Raw genomic sequence first — 23,209 nt, 5'->3', positions numbered from 1 at the left:
AGTGTCTGGAGTCTTACTGGAAAAATACAGTTTCTTTTTTATATGTGACAAAGGCGATGGAAAGTTACCGTTCAAAAGTGAGTCTCAAGAAGGTCCCCCTTTAATGAACACAAGAGAAATTGGGCCAAAAGTCAACAGTGAATTTTTACACGAGTGGTAGTTATTTGGCTAGAATGAAACCCTTTGTTAAATGTTAACCTATTAGAACTTCTTAAGGAGGAACAGCCGGTGAAAACGACCTTAGCTCTTTAAGGTTAAATTGGCTTAAATTGTGTCCTTTGGAAAAAGAAGATGTACATGATAATTAGAATAATTTGTTGTTGAGTACTAGGTGAGTAGCTCTTAACTGTGTATGAGTTCTGTACTTAGCTATTGTATGGTATGTGATCTGTTGTTTGTTAAGTGTGCCCAAGTATTTCCATGTTCATTGTGAGAAGGAAAAAACCAACTATAGATTTATCTGTTAAACCACCACTTAATTCTGACGTATTTCTTCTTAAGAAAATGCCACATTTGATTCAGCTCTTTTCTATATGTGAATATTATTCAGGTTATTTCCAAGTGCCAGAACATCACAGCTAAATTAAATTTTTAACATTGGAATTACTAGGTCAAAGACTATATGCATGCTGTCAGGGCTTTTCAAATATTTCCAAATTGTCCTTTAGGAAATGTATATTGTCTTCAACAGTGTGAAATAGTGCTATTCCATGTTCCTTTTTGTCTGCCAGTTTGATAAGTGAAAAATTCTATCTCACCATTTGTGCTGTTGGTTTTTAAACATGGGAGTCAGCACCTAAGCCAAAGTATCCATGTGTCCAGTTTATTTACCAAAAAAAAAAAAATCATGATTCAAGGCTATACGTGAACCAGCTTTGCTATAATATATAAAGCTCTGTTAGAAATCAATAAGAACAAGCCCCCAAATGGAAAATTAGAGAACATGAACAGGCAATCTGTAGAAATGTAGAGAAACAGTACAAAAGATACTGGACTTGTAAGTAATTAAATGCATATTTAACCAGTGAGTTTCTGTTGGATTGGCAAAGGTGATCCGGCCTAATCATCTGTGTCCCCTTGAGTCAAAGAGTAAGGGGTGAAAAACTGACGAGTGAGAAGTGCTGGGAAGGGCAGGCTGATTCGTGGTGTGGCAGTGGTTTGGGGTTAGAGCAACAACTGCCAAGTTCGTGGCTCTCAGGCCACATGGCTACTAAGAGCTTTTGCAGGGATTTTTAAAACTAAGGAATCGTTGAAGACCTACAAATTAAAAATTACTAATTATGTTCTTGATCCAGGGAATGTAGTTAATAACTTTGGTGTAGACTCCATATTGATTTGCTTCCCCACAATTGATGGAACCCCAGGACACTATTCCTCCCACAAACCATCTCTGTGTCTCATTATCCAGAAACACTAGCGCCCCCCCACTGTCCCCTCTGCAGCTGTCCTTGCCCCCGCCATCTAAGCCAGCGCAGAGCATGTTCTCTGTCACCCTCCCCCCCGGAAAGGCCAGCTTCTCGTACGCAGCGGAGCATTTCTGATGGTCGACAATTGGTACGTCAACAAACATTAGATCTCTGGCAAGAAAACCCCTCTGGGTTAACCCCCATCCTGATGCAGTTCCAAGGTCATCTGTCCTCATAAAGGATTCGGCCTCCTTTCCTGGCAAGCAGATAGGCAGGATGTTGCTGTTGATTGCAACTCTGTTCTTCAGTTTAATCAGTGCTATGTCGTTATCAAAGCCAGCGCCATGAGTATAACCTTCATGTGTAAAAATGGCCTCAGCCCAGGCTTGTGTGTAATGAGCCGACAGCCTCTTCAGGGTACCCAGTCTGATGTCCAAGGAGGAGGCAGCTTCCTTCTGCGCGTACACAGCGTGCGCCGCCGTTAGGATCCAGCTGTCCCGCAGGAGCACGCCCGCAGCTGTGGTCTGGCCTAGTAACAGCACTTGCCAGGGGAAGTCCCCGAGCTGTGCCTTCTGCCCTCCGTATATTCGACCTCCCGTGGTACGAGTTGATACTCCACACACTGGGGAAAGAAGCGGACACACACAGCCTTTACAGAGACCCGGTGGTGGGTTTTCCCACAGTTGTTACCGCTCGGAATGTGTGATGTCATCCAAAGTCAGGTCGGGTTGGTGGGGCTTCCACCCAGGCCAGCAGGTGCTTTTAAAACACAGTTCGGAGACCCAATAAAACCTCTCGGCATTAGCTCTTCAGAGAATGAGGGGAGAGGAGATTAACTTTTAGAAACTGATTTGTGCGGCTACAATAATTTGGCCTACACAATTTGGAAGATTACTTAATAGGGCAAACAAATTGAGCTGATGTAGTGGGTGATGTGATCAGAAAGGGAAAGGAAATGACCTTTTCGTTGCTGCTTTTTTCCTACTGGGATGATGGGGTGTTTACCACGTAGTGCTGGGAAAGCAGGAACTAAGGTCACTGTCCCAGGGTTTGCAAAATTCTTTTCACCTTTGAACATTTAAGTGTTCTAAAAATCAGAAAGTTGCAGTTGTAGCTAGGAACCTTCAGGAACAGAAATTACTATTTTTGGTCTAGTTGATTCTTCCAAACTAAATTTTACTCTCTGTGGCTAACTGTATATGCTCATTAGCGTAGCGACCGTGTCCCCGTTGTGGCAGGGCGCCGGCTTTAAAACCTACGATGTTGTGTCGGCTAAGATGTGGGGGTTGGTTTTTTTTTAACCAATTTAAGTCAAATAACAAAGGGGTAATGAATATATTACTACCTTTCTGATTTTTTAAATCACTGTACTCAACCATATCCTCAGAGCCAATTCTGGTAAAAAAAAAAAAAAAAAGTCCTATTTAAAAGGCAAATTGCGTTAATGTTTAAAAACTAGATGTCATTGAAAACAATCGCTTAGGGAAATAATGAAGTTATTAGCTTTGGGTTTTAATAGCAGTTTTACAGGGAAGAAAAGTAACTCCACAGCAGAACTCAAGTTTATAAATGTATAAATGCTTCAAGATAATTTTTTAAATCATTTAATTTTTTACGCTCGCCTAGTTGTAAGGTCGGAAATAACCAAGTGACTGACGCAGTCAGCGCCCAGCAGCCTCTCCGTCCGTCCAGAAGGGGGATAATGAGAACGGATTATTTGGAAATAACCACTTGGTTTAAGAGCCAAGTGCTGAAGCTGCAATTCAGCCGACCACAGCTAAGGCTCTGCTGATTGTCTCCCACCCAGTTCTACTTTCCATCAATTACGAATCTCTTGTATAAATGTATCCATTACCAGGCTCACAGACGGGGAGTGATTTTTCTCCTTTGGAGCTCGTCCAGAATCCATCAGCCTCACACACGTATTTACCTGCAAATCATTGGAAAAGCAAAAATGTTGAACTGCATGTATAAGGTGGTTGTCATTTGCTTGAATACCCCCTTGAAAAATGTTGATTCTTGAGCATCAGTGGGAAAGAGAGGTGTCTAACCGTTTTACATGATTTCATAAATAGGAGGTCTCTGCATTAACCATGTTTGCTTGCAAAGTGGAAACCTTTTAGATGTGTAACTTGAATATGTATCAAGATCTCAAGTGCTTAATGATAAGGTTTTGACTTGTTAAATTAAACCATTTGGAATATATTGTGTGTTTGTAGTAGTCATTTACTAGATAAGATCTGTTTTCAGATTCCTGCAAATTGACATTAAAGTCACTTCAGCGGTAATATTTCACTTAGCGGGCGGGAGAAGTGCCTTTTAATCTTTTGTGTAGCCTTAGCCAAAAATGTCGGCTCAAGTTTATTTTCAGATCGCGAGGGAGGGCTTCTTTTCCAGATAGCACGCACCCCCAACTTTGCAGAGTCTGCTCACCGTCGTTAGGGGTCATTGTGTAGAAGACCTCGTTACAGTGGTACTGAATCACGGCTCTGTGCGTGGTCACTTCGGGGCCTGTGATGTACTGCACTCGGCCCGTGGGCAGGTCATCCGGAGGGCCGCAGTCAACAACTAGGAAACACGGGAGGAGGAGGAGTCCGGGTGTACGGACGGACGGTAAGAAGACGAGACCGACAGGTGGTTGTGCTGCGGTGCTGTGGCTCCAAGCCGTATCCGTGTCTCTCCCCTCCCCACGTCCCCCCGCCCCGTCCCGCCGCCTCAGTGGACATCCTCCATCTCTCTCAAAGGGAGGGAATCACCTTAGTGTGATTTAAAAGCCTCGCCGTCCTGCCTGTTCTGGACTAAACGGCTGGAGTGAGGTGAGGCCCCTGCGTCGGAGCCCTGCGATTCCCTTCACAAAGGAAGGGAATTTGAAACCACTGGACTCCTCAGCGCCCTGACTTCTTTTTTTTAAAGATTTCATTTATTTGAGAGCACAAGCAGCGGGGAGTGGGAGAAGCAGGGAGCCGGATGTAGGAATCAGTCCTGGGACCCTGGGGTCATGACCACAGCTGAAGGCAGATAGTTAACGGGCTGAGCCACACAGGTGCCCAGCACCTGACTTTGAACCTCAGGGTCTGTCGCAGAGCAGCTGCCGGCCCAGCCTGCACGGGCCTGCCCGGGCTGGGTCCCGGAAAGTGGTCCTCCGTTGGCCTTAAAGGTCAAAGAACCATACAAAGAAGGACCTGGCTTCTTGAGCTCCTTTTCATCAAAGTGTAGGAGACCCGCAAGTCATAATACCTGGACTTTGCATCAGAATGCACACCTGTGTGAGGTCAGAACGTGTGAAACCCCTGCCCAGTTTGGAGCCCAAGTGACTGAGTCTAGAAGTCCTGCTTCCCACAGTAGAGCTAAAACAACCAATGGATTTCTCTGGGTATTTTAACAGGTTACATTTAAGTAGTTTTCAGCGACCTTATAGCTGTGTGCGTGGTTCCGTGGCAAGAGTTTTGTCCACCTCTCTGTAGAGGAGGTGCCCACACCTACCTCACCCCAAGTGAGACTCAGATCCAGACCTCTCACTCCCAGCTCTACTGCTTTCGAACTGAGGATTGACAGTCTCACTGGTGGGAATGTAAATTTAGGAAACGATATTTAAATTCCCCAGGAATTCTGTAGAAACCTTTGCACAAAGTATGCGCAAATACATTTACAGGAGTGTTCACTGCAGCGGTGTGTGTCACAGTGAAAATCTGGGAGACGGCGGTGGGCGCGACGTGCTGTCCTTAACAAGGATGAGCGAGCGGCTCTGCTAATACTCAGACTGCTGTGGAGAGAGATCCCGACGGTACGGAGGCAAAAAGCACAGTGCCGTCAGACTTAGCATCCCATTTTGGTTAAAAAGTATAGAATAGTCTGTTAAGTGTCTGCCTTTGGCTCAGGTCATGATCCCAGGGTCCTGGGATGGAGCCCCACATAAAGAACAGGGGCAGGGGCGAGGGAAGGGGCTGCTCCGCTCTCCCCCAGCTTGTGCTCTCTTTGTGTCTGTCTAATGAATAAATTTTTTAAAAATCTTAAAAATAAATTTTAGAAAAGTATATAATGGTGAAATAGTGTATACAGCACAGGAATGAAGGAAAGGGCCCCGAACCCTCAGTGGTAGTTTGGGGATTTGGGCAAGAGAGGGGGGGGTCTCACTATGCTTTTGTAAATTTACTTTTTCTAATTAACATGTATTTTATAATTGAAAAAATATTTAAAATAAGATGTGATGCTTGCAAAATGGCAATGTTCCCCCTCACCGCAGTCTCGTGTGGAGTGTTCACACACAGCTACACCCATCCCTCCAGATGGTGTTTACGCACGTGTGAGACAGGTGTGTGATGGGAGGGATATGAGGACAGTGGGATTATGGGTATTAAAATGTTTCGTTCTCTCTTTCCCATCCTCAGTGAATATTTTACACTTGGAAAAATATTTTTAAAAGATCACACTCTCCCAAAGGAAATAATTTTGCTGGTAGCTCGGTTCCATTTTGACCCCGTCAAATGCACAGAGAGGCTGGGGAAGAGAAGGAGATTAGGAGTTCAGGCCCTGCTAAGGAGAACCGCTTCGGAAGCAGCACTCCAGGCAAAGCTGCAGAAGCGGTCCCAGGACCTGTGGTCACGTGGCCTTACTGCTGCACGTGGGCATCGGCTGGTCCCAAGATCCATCTTTCTGACAGAGCGCAGCAAAGGATTTCAGGGGCAAAGCTCCCTAAAGAAGAATTCAGCAAATATTACTTGCCTGGTTTACATCAGGAGACCACACCCCAAGGCTGTGCTCCTACAGCGGTTCCTCTGGGTGGGGGTGGGTGCCCGGAGCGGGGTTCCACACCCACGTTGACAGGACACATCCCAACAGCTCTGCGGGATTTGTCCCCTAGGGGATAGCTCTCCTCTTTTAAGATGCATTTGGCACCGCAGGAATCCCATGTGCGCCTCTGCGTAGCTTAGGAATATGTCTTGCTTTCCCTTTAAGTCAAAGAACACGTCCGATCTCACAGGTTCCTGCCGATTTGCCACCAGTTCTTTATGTAAAGTGCCAAAGGGTGGTGGTGGGAATCTGGGTAAGACCAACCTGCTCCGACAGGGAGCGTGTGGGCCTGGATTTTTCTAGCCTGGGGCCGTAAACCACAGGCCGGTTATTAACAGCACTTTGATAGGTTTCACATGTGTGCTCTCAGTTTTTATCGCTAGTGGTGTTTGCAGAGAAATATTTTTCTAAAGTTTATGAAAGATCACTTTGGCGGAAAGAAGCCTTTATGCGTCCAAGGAGAGCAGGATGATTTTTTTCTGCCCCAGATCAGAAACAGAGGTTTGCAGTCCCGGGAGCTGGGGAAAGAGCCTGCCCAGGGAATTTTGCAAGGTGGGGAAAGTGCCTCTTTTTTTTTTTTTCCTTTTGATTTGTCCCTCCACAGGACTGGATTGAATAGCTAGCTATTATTTCAATGTTATTACTTTTTACCGCTGGGATTCAGTGACAATTTTGAAGAACATAAAGAGGACGAGTTAATCTCTTACCTGTGCCCCTAAAGCAACACACGAAGCATTTTTAAAAAATTACCCTCCCTCTCCCTTAACAGAGGTCACTATTTATAACTTTGCAGAATATACTCTTTCCCGGGGCCGTTTAATTTTGTTGTGGGCCCAGGAGTGGTGGCCAGGAAAGGTCATCACGTGGCCAGGGGGACGGGCCTGATCTAATGCAAGGCGCGGTCTCACAGGGCAGGTGGCACGAGGACGGCAAATGCATCCTTCACTTGCTTCAGCCGCTTTTCGAGAGCTGCTGTGATGTGTGAACAGGGAAAAGCCCATTTGAATCGCCAGCTTTCAGTCAAAAGCCTTTTTAAAGCTTTTTAAAAATTTTTTATTTTTAAACTTCTTTTCAGTGTTCCTTTCTAAAGCTTTTTGTTTAAAGGCACGATTCTTAAGAAAAAAAAATTCTCCATAGCCATCTCTCTTCTCCACCGAATTTGCTTTGCTTTGTTCGGTCACAGCCCAAAGAAACCAGCGTGCTGACTCCAGCTCTTTCCCCACTTTCGCATATAACTTCTTTGCTGACAGCTCTACGTCTGCGCATCGGACCGGCCGCGGTCCTGCCGTACTCACGGTGCTGTGATGAACTTACTTGGAGCAGCTCGTAACCGGTCTCGCAGAAGACGGCCAAGCGGTCCTTCAGGATGTACTCGGCTTGCACCGGCGCGATGTGGCCATTAGGTGGCGCCACGGGACCAGGGCAGGGCTGAGCTGTTGGGGGCGGGGCGGAGAGGGAGGCCGGGCTGAGCGAGGGGTTTTGACGCTGTCTCCAGGAGGCCGCTCTGAATTTAGCCACCGAAAGGTCCTGATTGACTCACGGAACCCTTAACACAGGGGCAGAGCTCGCCGCAAGTCGGATAGAGTTGCTCAGATTTAAAACCAAAGGCAAGATTGCACTGGGTCGCTTACTGCACAAATTAGGGTTTGTAGCCGGGCCTGGGTCTCAGCCGAAGCTCCCAGAAAGGCAGGCACACCCGGAGCCAGAGCGGCCACCACACCCTGCAGGGCAGCGTCTGCCCTGCGCTGCCGCAAACCAAGCTACAGCGTCCGCCGGAGGAGGAGAGCTAGACCGCATTCCCAGCGGTTATTTTCAACTCTCTGTGCCTGTTTCCTCCCCGGTAAGATGGGGAGGTGAGAAGAGTCACTCACCCTCCAGGGCTGTCCGAACACCAGATGTAAAGCACTTGGCTGGTGCTTGGCTGAGCGCTGGGCAAGAGTGGGCACAGGTGACCCCGCCCTTAGGCCTTAGGCCTCCAGGAAGACCGCCCTCCACTCCGGCCCCCAAACCCTGGCCTGACGTCACCCCAAGCCTTCAGCCCACCCCCCACTGCTACCACTCAGCCTGCGCCAGTCTCCTGCTGAGTCCCCTTCTCCCTCCAGGTGCTGGACTCTGTGTCCCAGAGCAGCTCTCAGTCCCCTGCAGGCCCAAAGTCCCCACCTCCAGGGAAAGCCCTGGCCGCTGGCTGGCACCCTCCCTCCTTCGCACAAGCCTCAACATTCTGTCCTGGCCCTGCCCCCACCAGCCTGGAAGACCTGAGACCCCCTTTGAGTGGCTCTAAAACCAGCACTTCAGTTGCACAAGTTTTATTACTTTGACCTACAGGAAAATGAAAGACTTTCAAAAATGAATGGGAGACAAATTGTTCTCATAGCGCTGGGCTCCCTCCTCCCAACCAGTCTTGCCCCTTCCCACCTTTCTAACAGAGGTGGCCCAAGGCTTAATCTTTTCTAATCCAATTTTTTAATTTAAAAAACTACCCCAATCTCTATAATCCAATTACCACTTCCGCTATGCCACACCTTGCACCCAATGCTTTCCCTACATTAGCCCACGAATGGACACCTTTTGAAGGAGACATTGTCCTTAATTGAAATAATTGGGACATTAAGGTTCAGAAAAGTTATGTGAGAGGTTCAGTGTCACATAGCCGGGAAACAGGTTTGTGCCTGGGCGTAAATCTAGGCAGTCCAACATTCAAACCTGAGCTCTGAGCTTCCTGGATAGATGGTTGAGAAGGATGGATGGATGGATGGGTGGATGATTGGATGGATGGTTGAATAAGTGGGTGGATGGATGGGTGGGTGGATGGATGGATGGGCGGATGGATGGATGGATGGATGGGTGGAAGGAAGGAAGGAAGGGTGGGAGGAAGGATGGATGGATGAAAGGATAGATGGAAGGAAGGAAGGATGGATGGATGGAAGGAAGGATGGGTAGAAGGATGGAAGGAAGGAAAGAAGGGAGGGAGGAAAGGTGGGTTTTGGAAGGAAGAAAGGATGGATAGAAGGAAGGAAAGATGGATGGAAGGAAGGAAGGTTGGATGGATGGACAGATGGAAGGATGGATGGATGGATGGATGGATGGATGGATGGATGGATGGATGGAAAGAAGAAGGAAGCCAAGGCAGGAGAAGTAGGGAGATAGGCTCTTCCCCTAGGAGAAGGTGATCTTACCTAAAACAATCTTTCCTTTTGCTTATTATCTTTCTTGTTCCACCTTCCTTCCATGAAAACCCTCCATTTTGTACAACTCCCTTCAGAGCTCCCCTCCACCTGTAGATGGGATGCTGCCCAACTAATGAATCATTTAATAAAGCAGATTAGATCTTCAAGTTTACTCAGTGGGATTTTGTTTCTGATGGTTGGATATGAAGGGTGGGAGAATATGGCCCTCCAGAATATGCTTCTTCGGCATGAGGATTATTTTGAGCTGATTATTTTCAGAAATAGCAGACAAAGGGGGTGCCTGGGTGGCTCAGTGGGTCAAAGCCTCTGCCTCCGGCTCAGGTCATGATCCCAGTGTTCTGGGATGGAGCCCCATGTCAGGCTTTCTGCTTGGCAGGGAGCCTGCTTCCCCCTCTCTCTCTGCCTGCCTCTCTGCCTACTTGTGATCTCTGTCTGTCAAATAAGTAAATAAAATCTTAAAAAAATAAAAGAAAGAAATAGCAGACAAAGGAGAAGCTCTGAAAACAGAGTAGAAGTTTTCCTTCTGTAAGAGAACTTTATATTCACAAAAGAAATGTCCATTAAGAGTGTCTCCCCTTCTCTTCCAGATAAAGACAACTAAATCACTAGAAACTCGTCCCTGGAGAAGGCATGTCTTTCATCTGTATAACAAACCATTTTTTGTTTACTGTAGTTTTCTCAGCACCTCCCCATACTGCCTTCCCCCAGGCCCTCCTCTCTTTTGTATTTAACTGAAGATGGTACTGATGTCTTGAGTTCTAAGTTCCCATTCTCCCGTGGGTAATCTCCCATGCATGCATGAGACATACACCTTAACAAACGTGCTTGTTTTTCTCCTGTCAATCTGTCTCTTGGTCCTAGCCAAGGATTGAGGAGGGCTGAGGGAAAATTGTTTTTTCCTCTCCTACAGATAGAAGGAGGGCCAGTTGAGTGGATGGGTGCATGGAAGAAGGGAGGGAGGGAGGGAAGGAGGGGTGAAGAGAGGGATAGGGATGGGTGGGGTGGCATTTCCCCTTGGGGACCACTGTCTCACAGACCACCCCCACTCCAACCTCGTTTGTCTTCTGAAGGAGTTCAGGACACACGACCCCTAAATATGGCACCTGGCATGTTGAATATTTTAAGCTGAAGGAGTCTGAGAAAACAGAAACAAGGGGTCCCTTGGACCTCCACCCCCTCCCTCACCCTTCTTCCCCATCACAGTCAGAAGACCCTTGTGTACGGCCACGTGACAGGTGCCCTCCCTATACCTGGAGGGAAGGAGCATCCTTATCTCCAAGGACAAAGGGAGCCAAGAAGAAGCCAAAGAAAGAGGCTTTGCTAAGTTTCCCCCATTTACAACACTTGCTTTAACCTGTCATTTTCCCCCATGACTGTCTCCTCTTCTACAAAACCCCCACACAAGCCTAACTGTTCCTCTGGGTCTTTCCTTTCTTTTGAAGTCTCCCATGCCATGTAGACCTCACATTACGTAAGTGTGGATGATTTTCTCCTGTTTTTTTTTTTTTTTAAGATTTTATTTATTTATTTGACAGACAGAGATCGTAAGTAGGCAGAGAGGAAGGCAGAGAGAGAGAGGGAGGGAAGCACGCTCCCTGCCGAGCAGAGAGCCTGATGCGGGGCTCCATCCCAGGACTCTGGGATCATGACCTGAGCCGAAGGCAGAGGCTTTAACCCACTGAGCCACCCAGGCGCCCCTGATTTTTTCCTGTTGATCTGTCTTTGTCAGTTTACTTTTCAGCCTCGGCCAGGAACCCTAGAGGGCTGAGGAAATTTTCTCCTCCCCTACACTTCCCGGGCCTCGCCAGGAAGAGTCCCATCCTATGTAACTCCTTGGCACTCCAGGAAGAGCTTCTTGTCAGGATCCAAGACCCACTCGCCCTCACCTGTGCTGGTGTAGTGGATCTTCCAGCCTGTGTGGTCCCCCGACTCATCAGTGACAAAGATGATGGTCACGGCATTGCTTTTAGTTTCAATCCTAGGGGGCAACGTTGTCCCACAAAATGGGCCATATTCCTCCTTGTCTGTTTGAATCTGAAAGCAGAAGGCGCCCTGTCACCTCAGGACATGCCAGAGCCAGAGGAGGTCTAGATCCCAGGAACCAGACCTTGAGGGAGTCGTAGGGGCACTGGGTGTCCGGGTGCGTCTCCACATCAAAGGACCCCACAAAGTCCAGGATGATGCTGAATCCTTCCTCCAGGTGGATGCCGTAGGTGCAACTGGAGAGTTTGGGGTACGGCTGTGGGTATTCAGGGCTGCTGAGCACTCCCGACCGGTCGGCAAAGACCTGACCTGAACACAGGGCTAAGAGAGGACGGGTCACTGTGAAGGGGACCCAGCAGCCGGGCTCCGCTCCCTGGCTGCCCTCACTGCCCTCTGGCCCAGTCAGATGGAACACCCCACCTCAGGGCTGAAGGAACAATCTAGAGTTTCTTGGGCTTCCTGGCTTTGGCTGAAACAGGTGGCACTTGGGCACACAGCCTCCAGGCCCCACCCACACTCCCAGGGGCTCCTGAACCTGGGGAGTCCTGGGCCAGAGTCAGGACTCTGGGGGTGACGAAGCGAGCAACGTTAGATTCTGCCGAGGGGGAAGGAGAAGAGGGGGTCCCTCAGCCAGCCTGGACCCTGACAACTCCCACATTCATCCACCACGGGGCTCCCACCCACACCAGCTGGGAGTAGTCCAGCCTTCCCTGGGTCCCCACGGGGAACAGAGGGGCCTCCCTTGGTCCACTTTCCCTCCTACCCTGGGTCCGGGCACTGCCCTGGGGGTTAGTTGAGGGAAATTCAAGTTCACACTTATCAAAAGCATGTCTGGTGCCCTCTTTCCCTGCCAGGCCAGCTGGTCGTGCCCTTGCAGAGCGAGCTTCCGCATCAGCCCCGGGAGACACCGGCCCATCCCCTCCCCAGGCTGCAGAGGACATTTGAGCTGGGAGGCTTCCAGAAGTGAGGGGTCCCAGCACAGCCTGCCTTCCTTCGTGCGCTGCTCCCCACGGGGCAGAGGGAACGGCCCCCGGATGTGGGGGGCCAGCGTGCCCATCAACAGCTGTCTCCCTGGGCCTCTCTGCTCTGGGTCAGGCTCCTCCAGCCCAGCACACCTGGGACATGAGTGGTCCCCTGAACAGGAGCTGTCCAAGGATTCTCCCAGCTCAGCCCCTGGGGAGCCGGTGGGGGAGTGAGAGAGCTCGGTCTCCCTGTGTGAACCCGGCCAAGCCCTCGTCCCTCTCTGGGCCTCAGTGCCCCATCTTCAGAATGGATGGGAGGTGGTGGGCAAGCTTTTTGGCAAAAGGGCCAGTGGCCCCATGGAGGGGGTTCCCACCAGCTAGGGTTCATCCGGGCTGTGATGAGGGGAGGGAGGGAGGGGAGGAGGCCAGGGGGCACACCGCTGCCCTCCCCCCACCGTGCCACCCAAGAGACACGAAGCAGTAGGTGGAGGTGGAGGCAGATTTATTGTTAGGTCCACGGAGGGGCAGATGGGGTGGACTGGGGGTGGCAGGCAGTGGCCGTCTTGGCCTGACCCAGACCGGAGCCAGAGATGAGGCTAGGGGCTCTGCTCTGGAAGAGAGAACAGAGAGACAGGGAGAGCCACTGGGGGAGAGACGCCGGGCAGGGGGAGGCAGGGGCAGCACTGAGCCTTGGGGCTGCCCACTCCCCAGGGCACCCTTGGGTTTCCCATCTGGGTACTTGGCACCTGGCAGGAGCTCGGAGGAGGCGGGAAGTAGAGGCCAAAGGGGTCGGCCTGCTGGGGATCCAGCCACTCTGAGCACGCCCTGCCCCTGCCGGGAAGTTTCATGCTGGGAAGCCTGTGTGAGCCCGGCCTATGCTCCCCGTTCCTCCAACCTGGGAGCCCCAGGAGGGCAAGATGCCTGTAGCAGGCGCCCAGAGCCCAGACAGGGAGGTACATAGTGGGGGCCCAGCACAGGTGATCCAAGTGATGGGCTGAAGACCGGAGAGAGGGAGCCCAGGATGAAACGGGGGAGGGGAAGGGAGTATGGATGTGCATGGGTGGACGGATGGCAGGAGGGGACGGGGCCCAGTAGGCCAAGGGCCGTCCCTCCAACCCCTGGGCAGAACACTTATGGCTTTTAGGAGCTGGCTGTATTCTGGGCCAGGGGGGTGCTGGGCTGGGCACGGTGTCTGCCCCATACCTTCCCTGGCCCCGCTCACCTGAGCAGGTGCGCTTGTTCTCGTGGAGGACGTAGCCCCGGCGGCAGGAGCAGTAGAAGCCACCCAGGTGGTTGTGGCAGTGGTGGTCGCAGGGAGCAGCCTGTCCTGGGGCGACCTGGCACTCGTCAATGTCTGGGGAAGGGGCGGGTCAGGCAGGTGGTCAGAGGGCGGGAGACGAGGCGGTCTGGGGGCCTGGGAGCCGACAGCCACGAGGCTGACCCAAGAGGAGCCCCATTTTTGGAGGTGGCTGGGGCCCGGCCGAGTATTGGACAGGCCTAGGGTCATGATAACCTCCTCAGAACGCCTGGAGGTAGATGTCACTACCCCCTTTTTCGAACGAGTGATGGGTTAAGTGTCCTGCTCAAAGTTACCCTGCAGGTGCCGCCGGCTGTCGCACCCGACAAGCAGGGCTGTGACCCGTGTTCCAGCAAACCCTGCTGCTGACTCCTGAGGAGCGCAGAGAGGTGCGGCCCCCTGCCCAAGGTCACACAGCTGGTCCCTGCAGGAGCCCCTATCTGACATCAAGTGTTCCACTCGAAGCCCGTGTACGGGGAGCACCACTCATGGGGAGAACCACACATGGGGAACACCAGGCTGCAGGTTCTCAGTGGGGCTCAGGCGGGTGGGGCTGACCTTCCCATCCAGAGGTGGACTCACTGGGCCCTAGCGTCATGGGCCCTAGCGTCATGGGAGTCGGGGGGGCGCCCTAGGAGTACATCCCAGGCTTAGCCTGTCCCCCGCTCAGCACCTCCGCACACCATCGGGCTCAGCCGGAGGGGGGCACGGTCATGGCCATTACTGATATTTGCCCTGGGGCTGGTGGTGGACAGAGGTGTGGACTCCTTGCCCGCTAGTTTGGCAGGAACCCAGCCTCAGGGAGGTGTGGGACTGAAGGGAGAGTTGGCCTGACCTAAGACTGAGTCACTCCCATGGAAAGAAAGAAAGAAAGAAAGAAAGAAAGAAAGAAAGAAAGAAAGAAAGAAAAAATAAAAGGCCAGATAGTATGGGATACCTCGGTGGCTCAGTCAGTTAAGCATCTGACTCCTGATTTCAGCTCAGGTCATGATCTCAGGGTTGTGGGGTGGAGCCCCACATCAGGCTCTGAGCTCAGCACAAGTCTACTTCAGATTCTCTCTCCCTTCCCCTCTGCTCATCACCCCCCACTCACTCACACTCTCTCTAAAATAAATTAAAACATATAATCTTAAAAAAACAAAACAAAACAGAGAGTAAATATTTTAGACTTTTGGGACCATAGGGTCTCTGTGGCAGCCTTAGATGATATGCAAATGAGTGGGCGGTGCTGTTTTAATGAAACTATGGACATTGAAATTTGAATTTCATATTATTTGCCTGTGTCACAAAATATTATTCTTCTTTTGATCTTTTCTCTCCCTAACCATTTGAAAATCTTTGATTCCACAGAAACTGTACAACTTGGCTGTACAGAAACTGTGGTGGCCCAGATCTGGCCCTAGTTTGTTGAGCCCTGTTCTAGATGTGCATTCATAACATGACAAATTCTAAAAACACGACAAACAAAGCTGGTGATCTCAGGCACAATGACAATTCAGAGTCGACCACACATCCTAGTTTTCCAGGGACAGACAGATAGTTTGCACTAAGCTGTCCCAGGTCTCTTTCACTCTCTAAAAGTTCCAGATGGGGGGATGCCTGGGTGGCTCAGTTGGTTGAGCCACTGCCTTTGGCTAGGGTCATTATCCCAGGGTCCTGGGATCAAGTCCTACACTGGGCTCCTTGCTCCGAGGGGAGTCTGCTTCTCTCTCTGCCTCTGCCTGCCACTCTGCCTGCTTGTGTGTGCTCTCTCTCTCTCTCTCTGACAAATAAATAAATAAAATCTTAAAAAAAAAAAAGTCCCAGATGGGGTGATGAATATACGCACCCCTCCACCCCATTAGACCGTCACTTTTTTTATATAAATTAAAAACATATGTTCACTACTGTACTCCAACATCTAGAGCAGGGCTCAGCAATCATTTTCCTGTAAAGGACCAGATAGTAAATATTTGAGGTCTCGTGCCATAAAGCTGATGCAGCATGAGGACAATATATAAATGGGTGAACGTGACCGTGTACCCCTAAACCTGATGGACACTGAAATTCGAATTTCACATATCACGAAATATTCTTCTTTTGATTTTGTTTCAACTAAGTATGTAAAAACCGATTTTAGCTTGTGTGTCGTACAAAATCGGGCAATGGGCTGTTGTTTGTTGACCCTGGGTCGGGGATACCACCTGGCACATGGCAAGCACGGCATAAATGTCTGGTTTTGCTGAGCACATTCACTGAACAACCGTGCCTGCTTTGCAGAGCCAGGGGCAAACTTAAGGACAGATAGCAAATACTTGAGTGAGGGTCCTGGGGGAAGATGGGAATGGATAGGGATTAGGAATAAGCGGGGGAAATAGTGAAATAAGAGAGACTTGGCTCAAATGGAAGAGGATGGTGGGTCATGAAGTGCGGGGGGGCGGTAAACTCAACACCACTTCCAAGGCCCAGAAAGGAAAAGACAAAGACAAAGACAGAGTCAAAGAAAGGAAGGCTCTGAAGCTGGAAAGCCTTGATTTGAAATCCCGGTGCTGCCGTCACTATCTGGGGATCTTGAACAAGTTAACCTCTCAAAGGTTCATTGTACAATGCAACCAAATACAGTACCTACTTCATAGAGCTATTGTGAGAATTACACGAACCCATCCATGTAAAGTGCTTGGAACAGTGGCACTTAGTAAATGGTCAATAAATCTGACAATGTTGTGATTGTTTTCTATAAAGAATAGAAAAAGACATGTTTGGCGAAGGGGTGGACGAAATGGGTGAAGGGGAGTGGGAGACCCAGGCTTCCAGTGATGGAATGAATAAGTCATGGGGATGAAAGGCACAGCACAGGGAATATAGTCAATGGTATTTTAATAGTGCTGCATGGTGAAGATGGTAGTCACACTCGTGGTGAGCACAGGAAAATGTAGAGTTGTTGAATCACTATGTTGTATACCTGAAACTCATGTAACATTCTGTGTCAGCTATACGCAAATAAAAGCAGTTTTTCCCCAGGGTTCCAAATAAGGCAGGATGATTGATTGATTGATTGATTGATTAGATCAACTGATTGATTAGAGGTGACTAAGAGGACAGGTTCTGGAGTCAAGAACACCAGCTCTGCCATGTACAGGCTGTGTGACCTTGGCCAGGTTACATGGTCTCTCTGTGCTTCAGTTTCCTTGGCTGGGAAGTGCTAATAATAGTTGTACTTGCCTCATAGGTTTGAGGTAAGAATTATTCAAAACAGAGCCTCGCATATAACTACTCAAATAAATTAGTATGTTACCACTCTGGACCCACAATTTCTGCCCCAGGAAAAGTAACAAAAGGAGTCAGAACAAAAACCCCCTGTGAAATACTCCGAAAAGTCCCAGGAGGTGGGCTGTGGATTCTGAGCAAAAATTCTGTTCAGAAAACCTCTAACATGAAAGACAAAACCACAATAAACAAACAGAAAATAATTATCCTGATGGAACAGACATGATGTTGTGTGCAAAAAAATCAAGGAAACTATCATTAATCTCCTCAGAGAGTTAAATAAAATATTACTTCTGTGCAAAAAGAATTGTGGCTATAATTGAGGAGAAATCAACAAATAAGGGGCGCCTGGGTGGCTCAGTGGATTAAAGCCTCTGCCTTCGGCTCAGGTCATGGTCCCGAGGTCCTGGGATCGAGGATCGAGCCCCACATCGGACTCTCTGCTCCGCGGGGAGTCTGCTTTCTCCTCTCTCTCTCTGCCTGCCTCTCTGCCTACTTGTGATCTCTGCCTGTCAAATAAATAAATAAAATCTTAAAAAAAAAAGAAAAAGAAATCAACAAATAAGAAAGATCTCTGGGAAAATAAAAATATAGATTTTTTTAAAAGCCAATAGAAAGATTGAAGGTAAAGTTGGAGAAGTTCCACAGAAAGTAGAATGAAAAGGAAAATTTGCACAACAGAAGAAAGTTGTTTTTTTTTTTTTTTTTAATGGTGGCTCATGACAGCAACAGCTAGCTCATAAAAAGACAATCAAGAAAAGAGTAGAGAAGTGATTGTTAAAGTAATACCACAACAAACTTTTCTGGAGCTGAAGAACAAGGACATCTAGAATGAAAAGATTATCATATGCCTGGGACAATGAGCAACAACAAAAAAAAGATCTCCGGGAAAATGAAGTCATCATCTTCAATTCCAGGCTGCGAGTGATAAGGAAAAGATCATGAATGTTTCAGGTAGAACATGCAGATTATACGAATGACCAAGAAAGCAATTAGATTTCTCAAAAGCAGCAAGAGAAGCTAGAGGGTAATGGGAATATGTCTTCAAAGTGTTGAGAAAAAAATGATTTTCAACCTAAAATTCTATATGCAACCCGACTGTCAGTCAAGTGTGATCATTGAATAAAGCCATTTTCAAACATGAAGGACATTGACTGTTGACAGAGTTGACTTAAGGAAAACTTTGAGAGGTTCATACAGCTTTTTGAGGATGTAGATTTGGATGTTCAAGGAGAACAAATCAAGTGGAAAAACAAGGCAATTATTAACTCCAGGAAAAAGAAAAAGTTGCACAAGAAAGGATACTTCTTGGGTCAGTATTGAATAAAATTTACTTAGTTATAATAATGAAAACATTGAGGAGTGCCTGGGTGGCTCAGTGGGTTAAAGCCTCTGCCTTCGGCTCAGGTCATGATCCCGGGGTCCTGGGATCGAGATCCACATCCGGATCTCTGCTCAGCAGGGAACCTGCTTCCCTTCCTCTCTCTCTGCCTGCCTCTCTGCCTACTTGTGATCTCTGTCTGTCAAATAAATAAATTAAAAAAATAATGAAAACATTGAGTGTGTACTTAACTAAACATTGTGATATATTAAGATGATGGAGGACATGATACAGGAATGTTTGAGATGAAAGCCTTCACTCATAATAAGTAATCAACAGATAATCTCTAAAATGAATGAATCAAAATCTTGCAGAATAGATTTATTATTTAAATATATGTAAGTATATATATGAGGAGAATAAGGGACTGCAGTTTTTTGTTATTGGTATTTTTGCACTAATTGGTTGTTTAAAAAAATAATTAAAAAAAAAAGAAGACCTAGGCCAAACTAGGAAACGTATCATAACTTTGGCAGGTTCTGAAGCACTGAAATTTAAAGAAAGTAAATCGTGATGAGATAAAAATACCTTGCCTTGGTATTATGTGTTTTTACTTTTCAAAAATGCTGTGATAACCTTAGTAGCAATGAGTACAACTAATGCCCAAATTCTAGTTTCTAAATGCCTTTCCTTACTAAAAGGAATCAGAGCTCTTTAGAGGAATGGCAGATTCCAGGGCTGGTGCAGGGAAGGTATAAGGTGAACTTTTTGTGCCAGAAAGCAAGAACATGGTCAGAGACTAATAGGGACACATTAAAATGACCCAAAGCTAGTTTAAAGGGCTCCCCAGGCCACCGTTAGGACAATTTGATCATTAAAAACACTAATGACTGTAACCTATTGTAAATCATTGAATAAATAAAATCCAAGAGTTCATAATGACTATCAAAAAAAGAGAGGGGGGTGGTGTCTGGCTAACTCAGTCAATGAAGCATCCAACTCTCTCTCTCTTTTTTTTAAGATTTCATTTATTTATTTGAGAAAGAGAGAGAGAGTGAGAGGGAACATGTGAGGGGAGGTCAGAGGGAGAAGCAGACTCACAGCGGAGCTGGGAGCCCGATGTGGGACTCGATCCCAGCACTCTGGGATCATGACCTGAGCCGAAGGCAGTGGCTTAACCAACTGAGCCATCCAACTCTTGACCTCAGGATTGTAAATTCAAGCCCCATGTTGGGTGTAGAGATTACTTAAATAAAATCTTTGGGGCACCTGGGTGGCTCATTCAGTTAAGCATCTGACTCTTGATCTCAGCTCAGGTCTGGATATCAGGGTCATGAGTTCAAGCCCCGTGTTAGGCTCCATACTGGGTTTGGAGCCTACTTGATAAATGTTTTTTTAATTTAAAGAAAAAGGAGAGAGAGAAAACAAAATTCTTGTGTTAACACTGGAGGTAATTATTACGTCAACCTATTCTGAAAATTGATAAAAAGTAAGTATTTAGAAGGAATTGTAGTTCATCCCCAGCTGGTGAAGGAAAGCTCTTCTTTACACAGGAATGTAGAGGGAATGATAGCATTTTAAAATTTGCCATTTTGCAACCCCAGTGAAGGTACTGAACCAGGCAAATATTGTCAGTGGATGCAAATCCATTAAGTGAAAGTTTGTAGGCCAATGGGATATTGGCCTGTGCCCAAGTATCACCCAGAGATTACTTGCAAATTGCAGAGAGGGAAAATACGCTTTTTCTGGAGAGATCTGGTGGTCACAGTCCTTTTTTTTTTTTTTTTAAGATTTTATTTATTTATTTGACAGACAGAGATCTCAAGTAGGCAGAGAGGCAGGCAGAGAGAGGAAGGGAAGCAGACTCCCCACTGAGCAGAGAGCCCGATGTGGGGCTCGATTCCAGGACCCCGAGATCGTGACCCCAGGTGAAGGCAGAGGCTTTAAGCCACTGAGCCACCCAGGCGCCCCTGGTGGTCACAGTCTTAACCAAAAATCTAACTTAGCATCACTGAGAGCGAGGCAACCAGGCATTATGTGTCCCTGACCGGATGCAATGAAACAGACATGCCTTTACTCACAAAGTGTTCTCACCATTGTGTCTAACCTAAAGTGATCATGTCTTTAAACCTAACTTTCTGTACGCAGGAAAAATAGGGGAGAGAGGAATGAGCTAAATAATGCCAGGAGGAACCAACCAAATGAATCTAAAGTGTACAACATTTTAGATATTTTAAAAATATCTTTATTTTAAAGTCAGATGTCTTTAAAAAGTCAGTATCCTGGAGGGGGAGATTCTTCTAGATTTAAAATGACTAAGGGAGGGGTGTCTGGGTGGCTCAGTAGGTTAAAGCTTCTGCCTTTGGCTCAGGTCATGATCTCAGGGTCCTGGGATCGAGCGCTGCATCTGGCTCTCTGCTCAGCAGGGAGCCTGCTTCCCTTCCTCTCTCTGCCTCTCTGCCTACTTGTGGTCTCTGTCAAATAAATAAACAAAATCTTTAAAAAAATTTTTTAGAGAAATCTAAGTCAGACCTAGACCAGTTGGAGAGGCAGCTTCTAATGTCGGTGGAACCAAAAAACACAGGGACTAAGAGAAAAGTAAATCTTGAAGTTACTCTTATTTAAATACTTTCATTATCTTGGTATTTCTTGTAGTGTTCAAGAATGCATTTAGAGTTCCATTCTGTACACTTTCTGGAGCTGGCAGAGCTGGAAATCTGAGGGGGGAAGGGGAGGTGAGGCGGCGTGGACTAGTAAGTGGGGTGAGAACTGGGGCCCGTTCCCAGGTACTCTGGTTCCCTGCCCAGTGTCCTTTCCTTCCAGTTGAGAATCCTCATCCTTATACGGGAAGCCACCACCCCAAAGAGCTATTAGGGAGCCCCTTAGTCCCTCAGCATCTTCCTAGCACTGGCACCCATGTGCTTTATTTAGGTCTCCCGGGATCATCTTCTAAATTAACGCTCTGTCCCTGGATTCTGGACCACTCCATGCCCATGGTGGCTGGCCTTCATTTTTCTTTTCTTTTTTTTTTTTTTTTAAGATTTTTAAATTATTTATTTGACAGAGAGAGAGAGAGAGAGCACAAGTAGGCAGAGAGGCAGGCATCGGTGTGGGGTGGGGGAGCAGGCTCTCCACTGAGCAGAGAGCCTGACAAGGGGCTCGATCCCAGGACCCTGGGATCATGACCTGAGCCGAAGGCAGAGGCTTTAACCCACTGAGCCACCCAGGCGCCCCTGGCCTTCATTTTTCTTGTGCGTCTTTTACATTGTAGTTTTGGCACAATGCTGGATGAGGCGTGAGAGCTCCGTCTATCTTTTCTGACCTATTGTCTTCAGAAAGCACTTAATAAATGCTCAGAAGAGGGGCGCCTGGTTGACTCAGTGGGTTAAGCCTCCGCCTTTGGCTCAGGTCAGGATCTCAGAGTCCTGGCATGAAGCCCCATATCGGGCTCTCTGCTCCGCAGGGGGCCTGCTCCCCTCTCTCTCTCTGCCTGCCTCTCTGCCTACTTGTGATCTCTTTCTCTGTGTCAAATAAATAAATCTTTTAAAATAATAAATAAATAAATAAATGCTCAGGAGAGAAGAGATGGGTAAGAACAGATATGTTTGGCTTTCTAACAATCCTCAAGCTTAACGTATAAGGGCTATGAACAAAGAAACAAACAAACCAGGAGAACTTACAAAACACATTTTAAGGAAGCAGAACGTTTACCAATCATGACTGCAGGGCTGAAACCCAGAGATGAGCTCCAGCTAGAGCAGGAGGACTCCACTGTTCAGCCTCCCTCTGACCTTATCATTAATTCTCTTCCTAAAGGAGTGTTTGTTCTCTTCAACACTGTGTTTGCTGGCCTGAAACTTCTGGGGGAAGGGACAGCTTTTGTGGTTTTGTCCCTGTTTGATTTTTCTCCAGTTTCTGCATACCCTGCTCCTCCCACCTATGGCTGGTCTCCAAGGCCCACAGAGCTGCCCACACCAAATGCCTCAGTCTCAATCATGGCACAGAGAACATGTGGCCCAGGAACACAGCTTCAGGGATAGATAGACCTGGAAGAGGAATTTATAGCTGGGTGACGCATTTGGGGATCTGTTTGACCTCAGGTGACTCTCACGGCCTCTGAGCCTGTTTCTTTTGCAGAGTGGAGAGATAATAAAACGAACTTTTTTTTTAATTTTAAATTTTTTATTTTTTTTTTAAGATTTTATTTATTTGATAGACAGAGATCACAGGTAGGCAGAGAGGCAGGCAGAGAGAGAATAAGGGAAGCAGGCTCCCTGCAGAGCAGAGAGCCCGATGAGGGCTCCATCCCAGGAGCCTGGGATCACTACCTGAGCCAAAGGCAGAGGCTTCAACCCACTGAGCCACCCAGGCACCCCATAAAACGAGCTTCTCCCCCCAAAATGGCTGAGTGGATGAGTTCAGATGACCCAGGCCTCCATGATTCATCCGGTGCTTCAAAATGTTAGTGACCATCGGGGCCCATGTGCCCAAACTCTGCTGTCCTCTGTGTGCTGGGCCGCCCCGAGGCTGGTAAAGGATCCGCAATCTGTCTTCCTCCACGCTCTCTTCCCTTATCTCTGAAAATTGACTCAGCCGTTATCTGGTTAGCAGAAACAGCACCCACCCGGACTTGCCCTTGCCCGTCTTAGTGTTTATTCCCTAGGAGGCTGTCCGGGGAGGCCGTGGAGCTCCTCCACTCCGGAGTCAGACTGCCTGGGTTCAAATCCCAGTCCCACCATTGACTGGCCCTGTGGGGTTGGGCAGGGCCTGTCCTATTACAGGAAAAGCACGGTGTTATTATTAGAGGCCTGGAGCTGGAGTATGTTACCATTAGAGTTAGGGTTCAAATCCCAGGTTCGCCATTTACTGCCTGGGTGACCTCATGCAAGATACTTAACCTCTGTGCGCCTCAGTTTTCTCCTCACCTGTACATGCGAATTTTATCAATAGTACCTTCCGTACACGAGACTATAGAGGTAGATGGTAGGCGCTATCATTTGTTTGTTTGAAATAAA

At 47.9% G+C, this 23,209-nt stretch overlaps 1 protein-coding gene across 1 annotated transcript; it reads right to left on the bottom strand.

The window, feature by feature from the left end:
• Positions 1-72: 72 nt before the first annotated feature.
• Positions 73-14,225, bottom strand: LOC111154837 (mannan-binding lectin serine protease 2-like). The gene is made up of 9 exons (XM_022514765.1): positions 14,210-14,225; positions 13,553-13,684; positions 11,493-11,689; positions 11,272-11,419; positions 7,512-7,630; positions 6,020-6,098; positions 3,840-3,974; positions 3,262-3,336; positions 73-2,028 (listed from the first exon to the last, which is right to left on the bottom strand). Exons 1-9 carry the CDS (start codon positions 14,223-14,225, stop codon positions 1,265-1,267), a joined length of 1,665 nt encoding a protein of 554 aa, XP_022370473.1. The 3' UTR covers positions 73-1,264.
• Between the last annotated feature and the right edge of the window lie 8,984 nt (positions 14,226-23,209).

The sequence above is a fragment of the Enhydra lutris genome, unplaced genomic scaffold (assembly GCF_002288905.1).
Source record: "Enhydra lutris kenyoni isolate GAN:26980312 unplaced genomic scaffold, ASM228890v2 scaffoldscaffold38, whole genome shotgun sequence".
In the NCBI taxonomy this organism is placed as follows: domain Eukaryota; kingdom Metazoa; phylum Chordata; class Mammalia; order Carnivora; family Mustelidae; genus Enhydra; species Enhydra lutris.
The sequence above is the reverse complement of the archived record's forward strand: the minus strand, read 5'-3'. Positions and strand labels throughout refer to the sequence as shown.

What these genes read in the sequence shown, in the direction of transcription:
- LOC111154837 (XM_022514765.1), bottom strand. An exon ending in GAACAAGCGCACCTGCTCAG is followed by an intron (nt 11,690 to 13,552) that starts GTGAGCGGGGCC and finishes GTCCTCTCTTAG; the next exon opens with CCCTGTGTTCAGGTCAGGTC. An exon ending in CCGGTTACGAGCTGCTCCAA is followed by an intron (nt 6,099 to 7,511) that starts GTAAGTTCATCA and finishes ATTCTTCTTTAG; the next exon opens with GGAGCTTTGCCCCTGAAATC.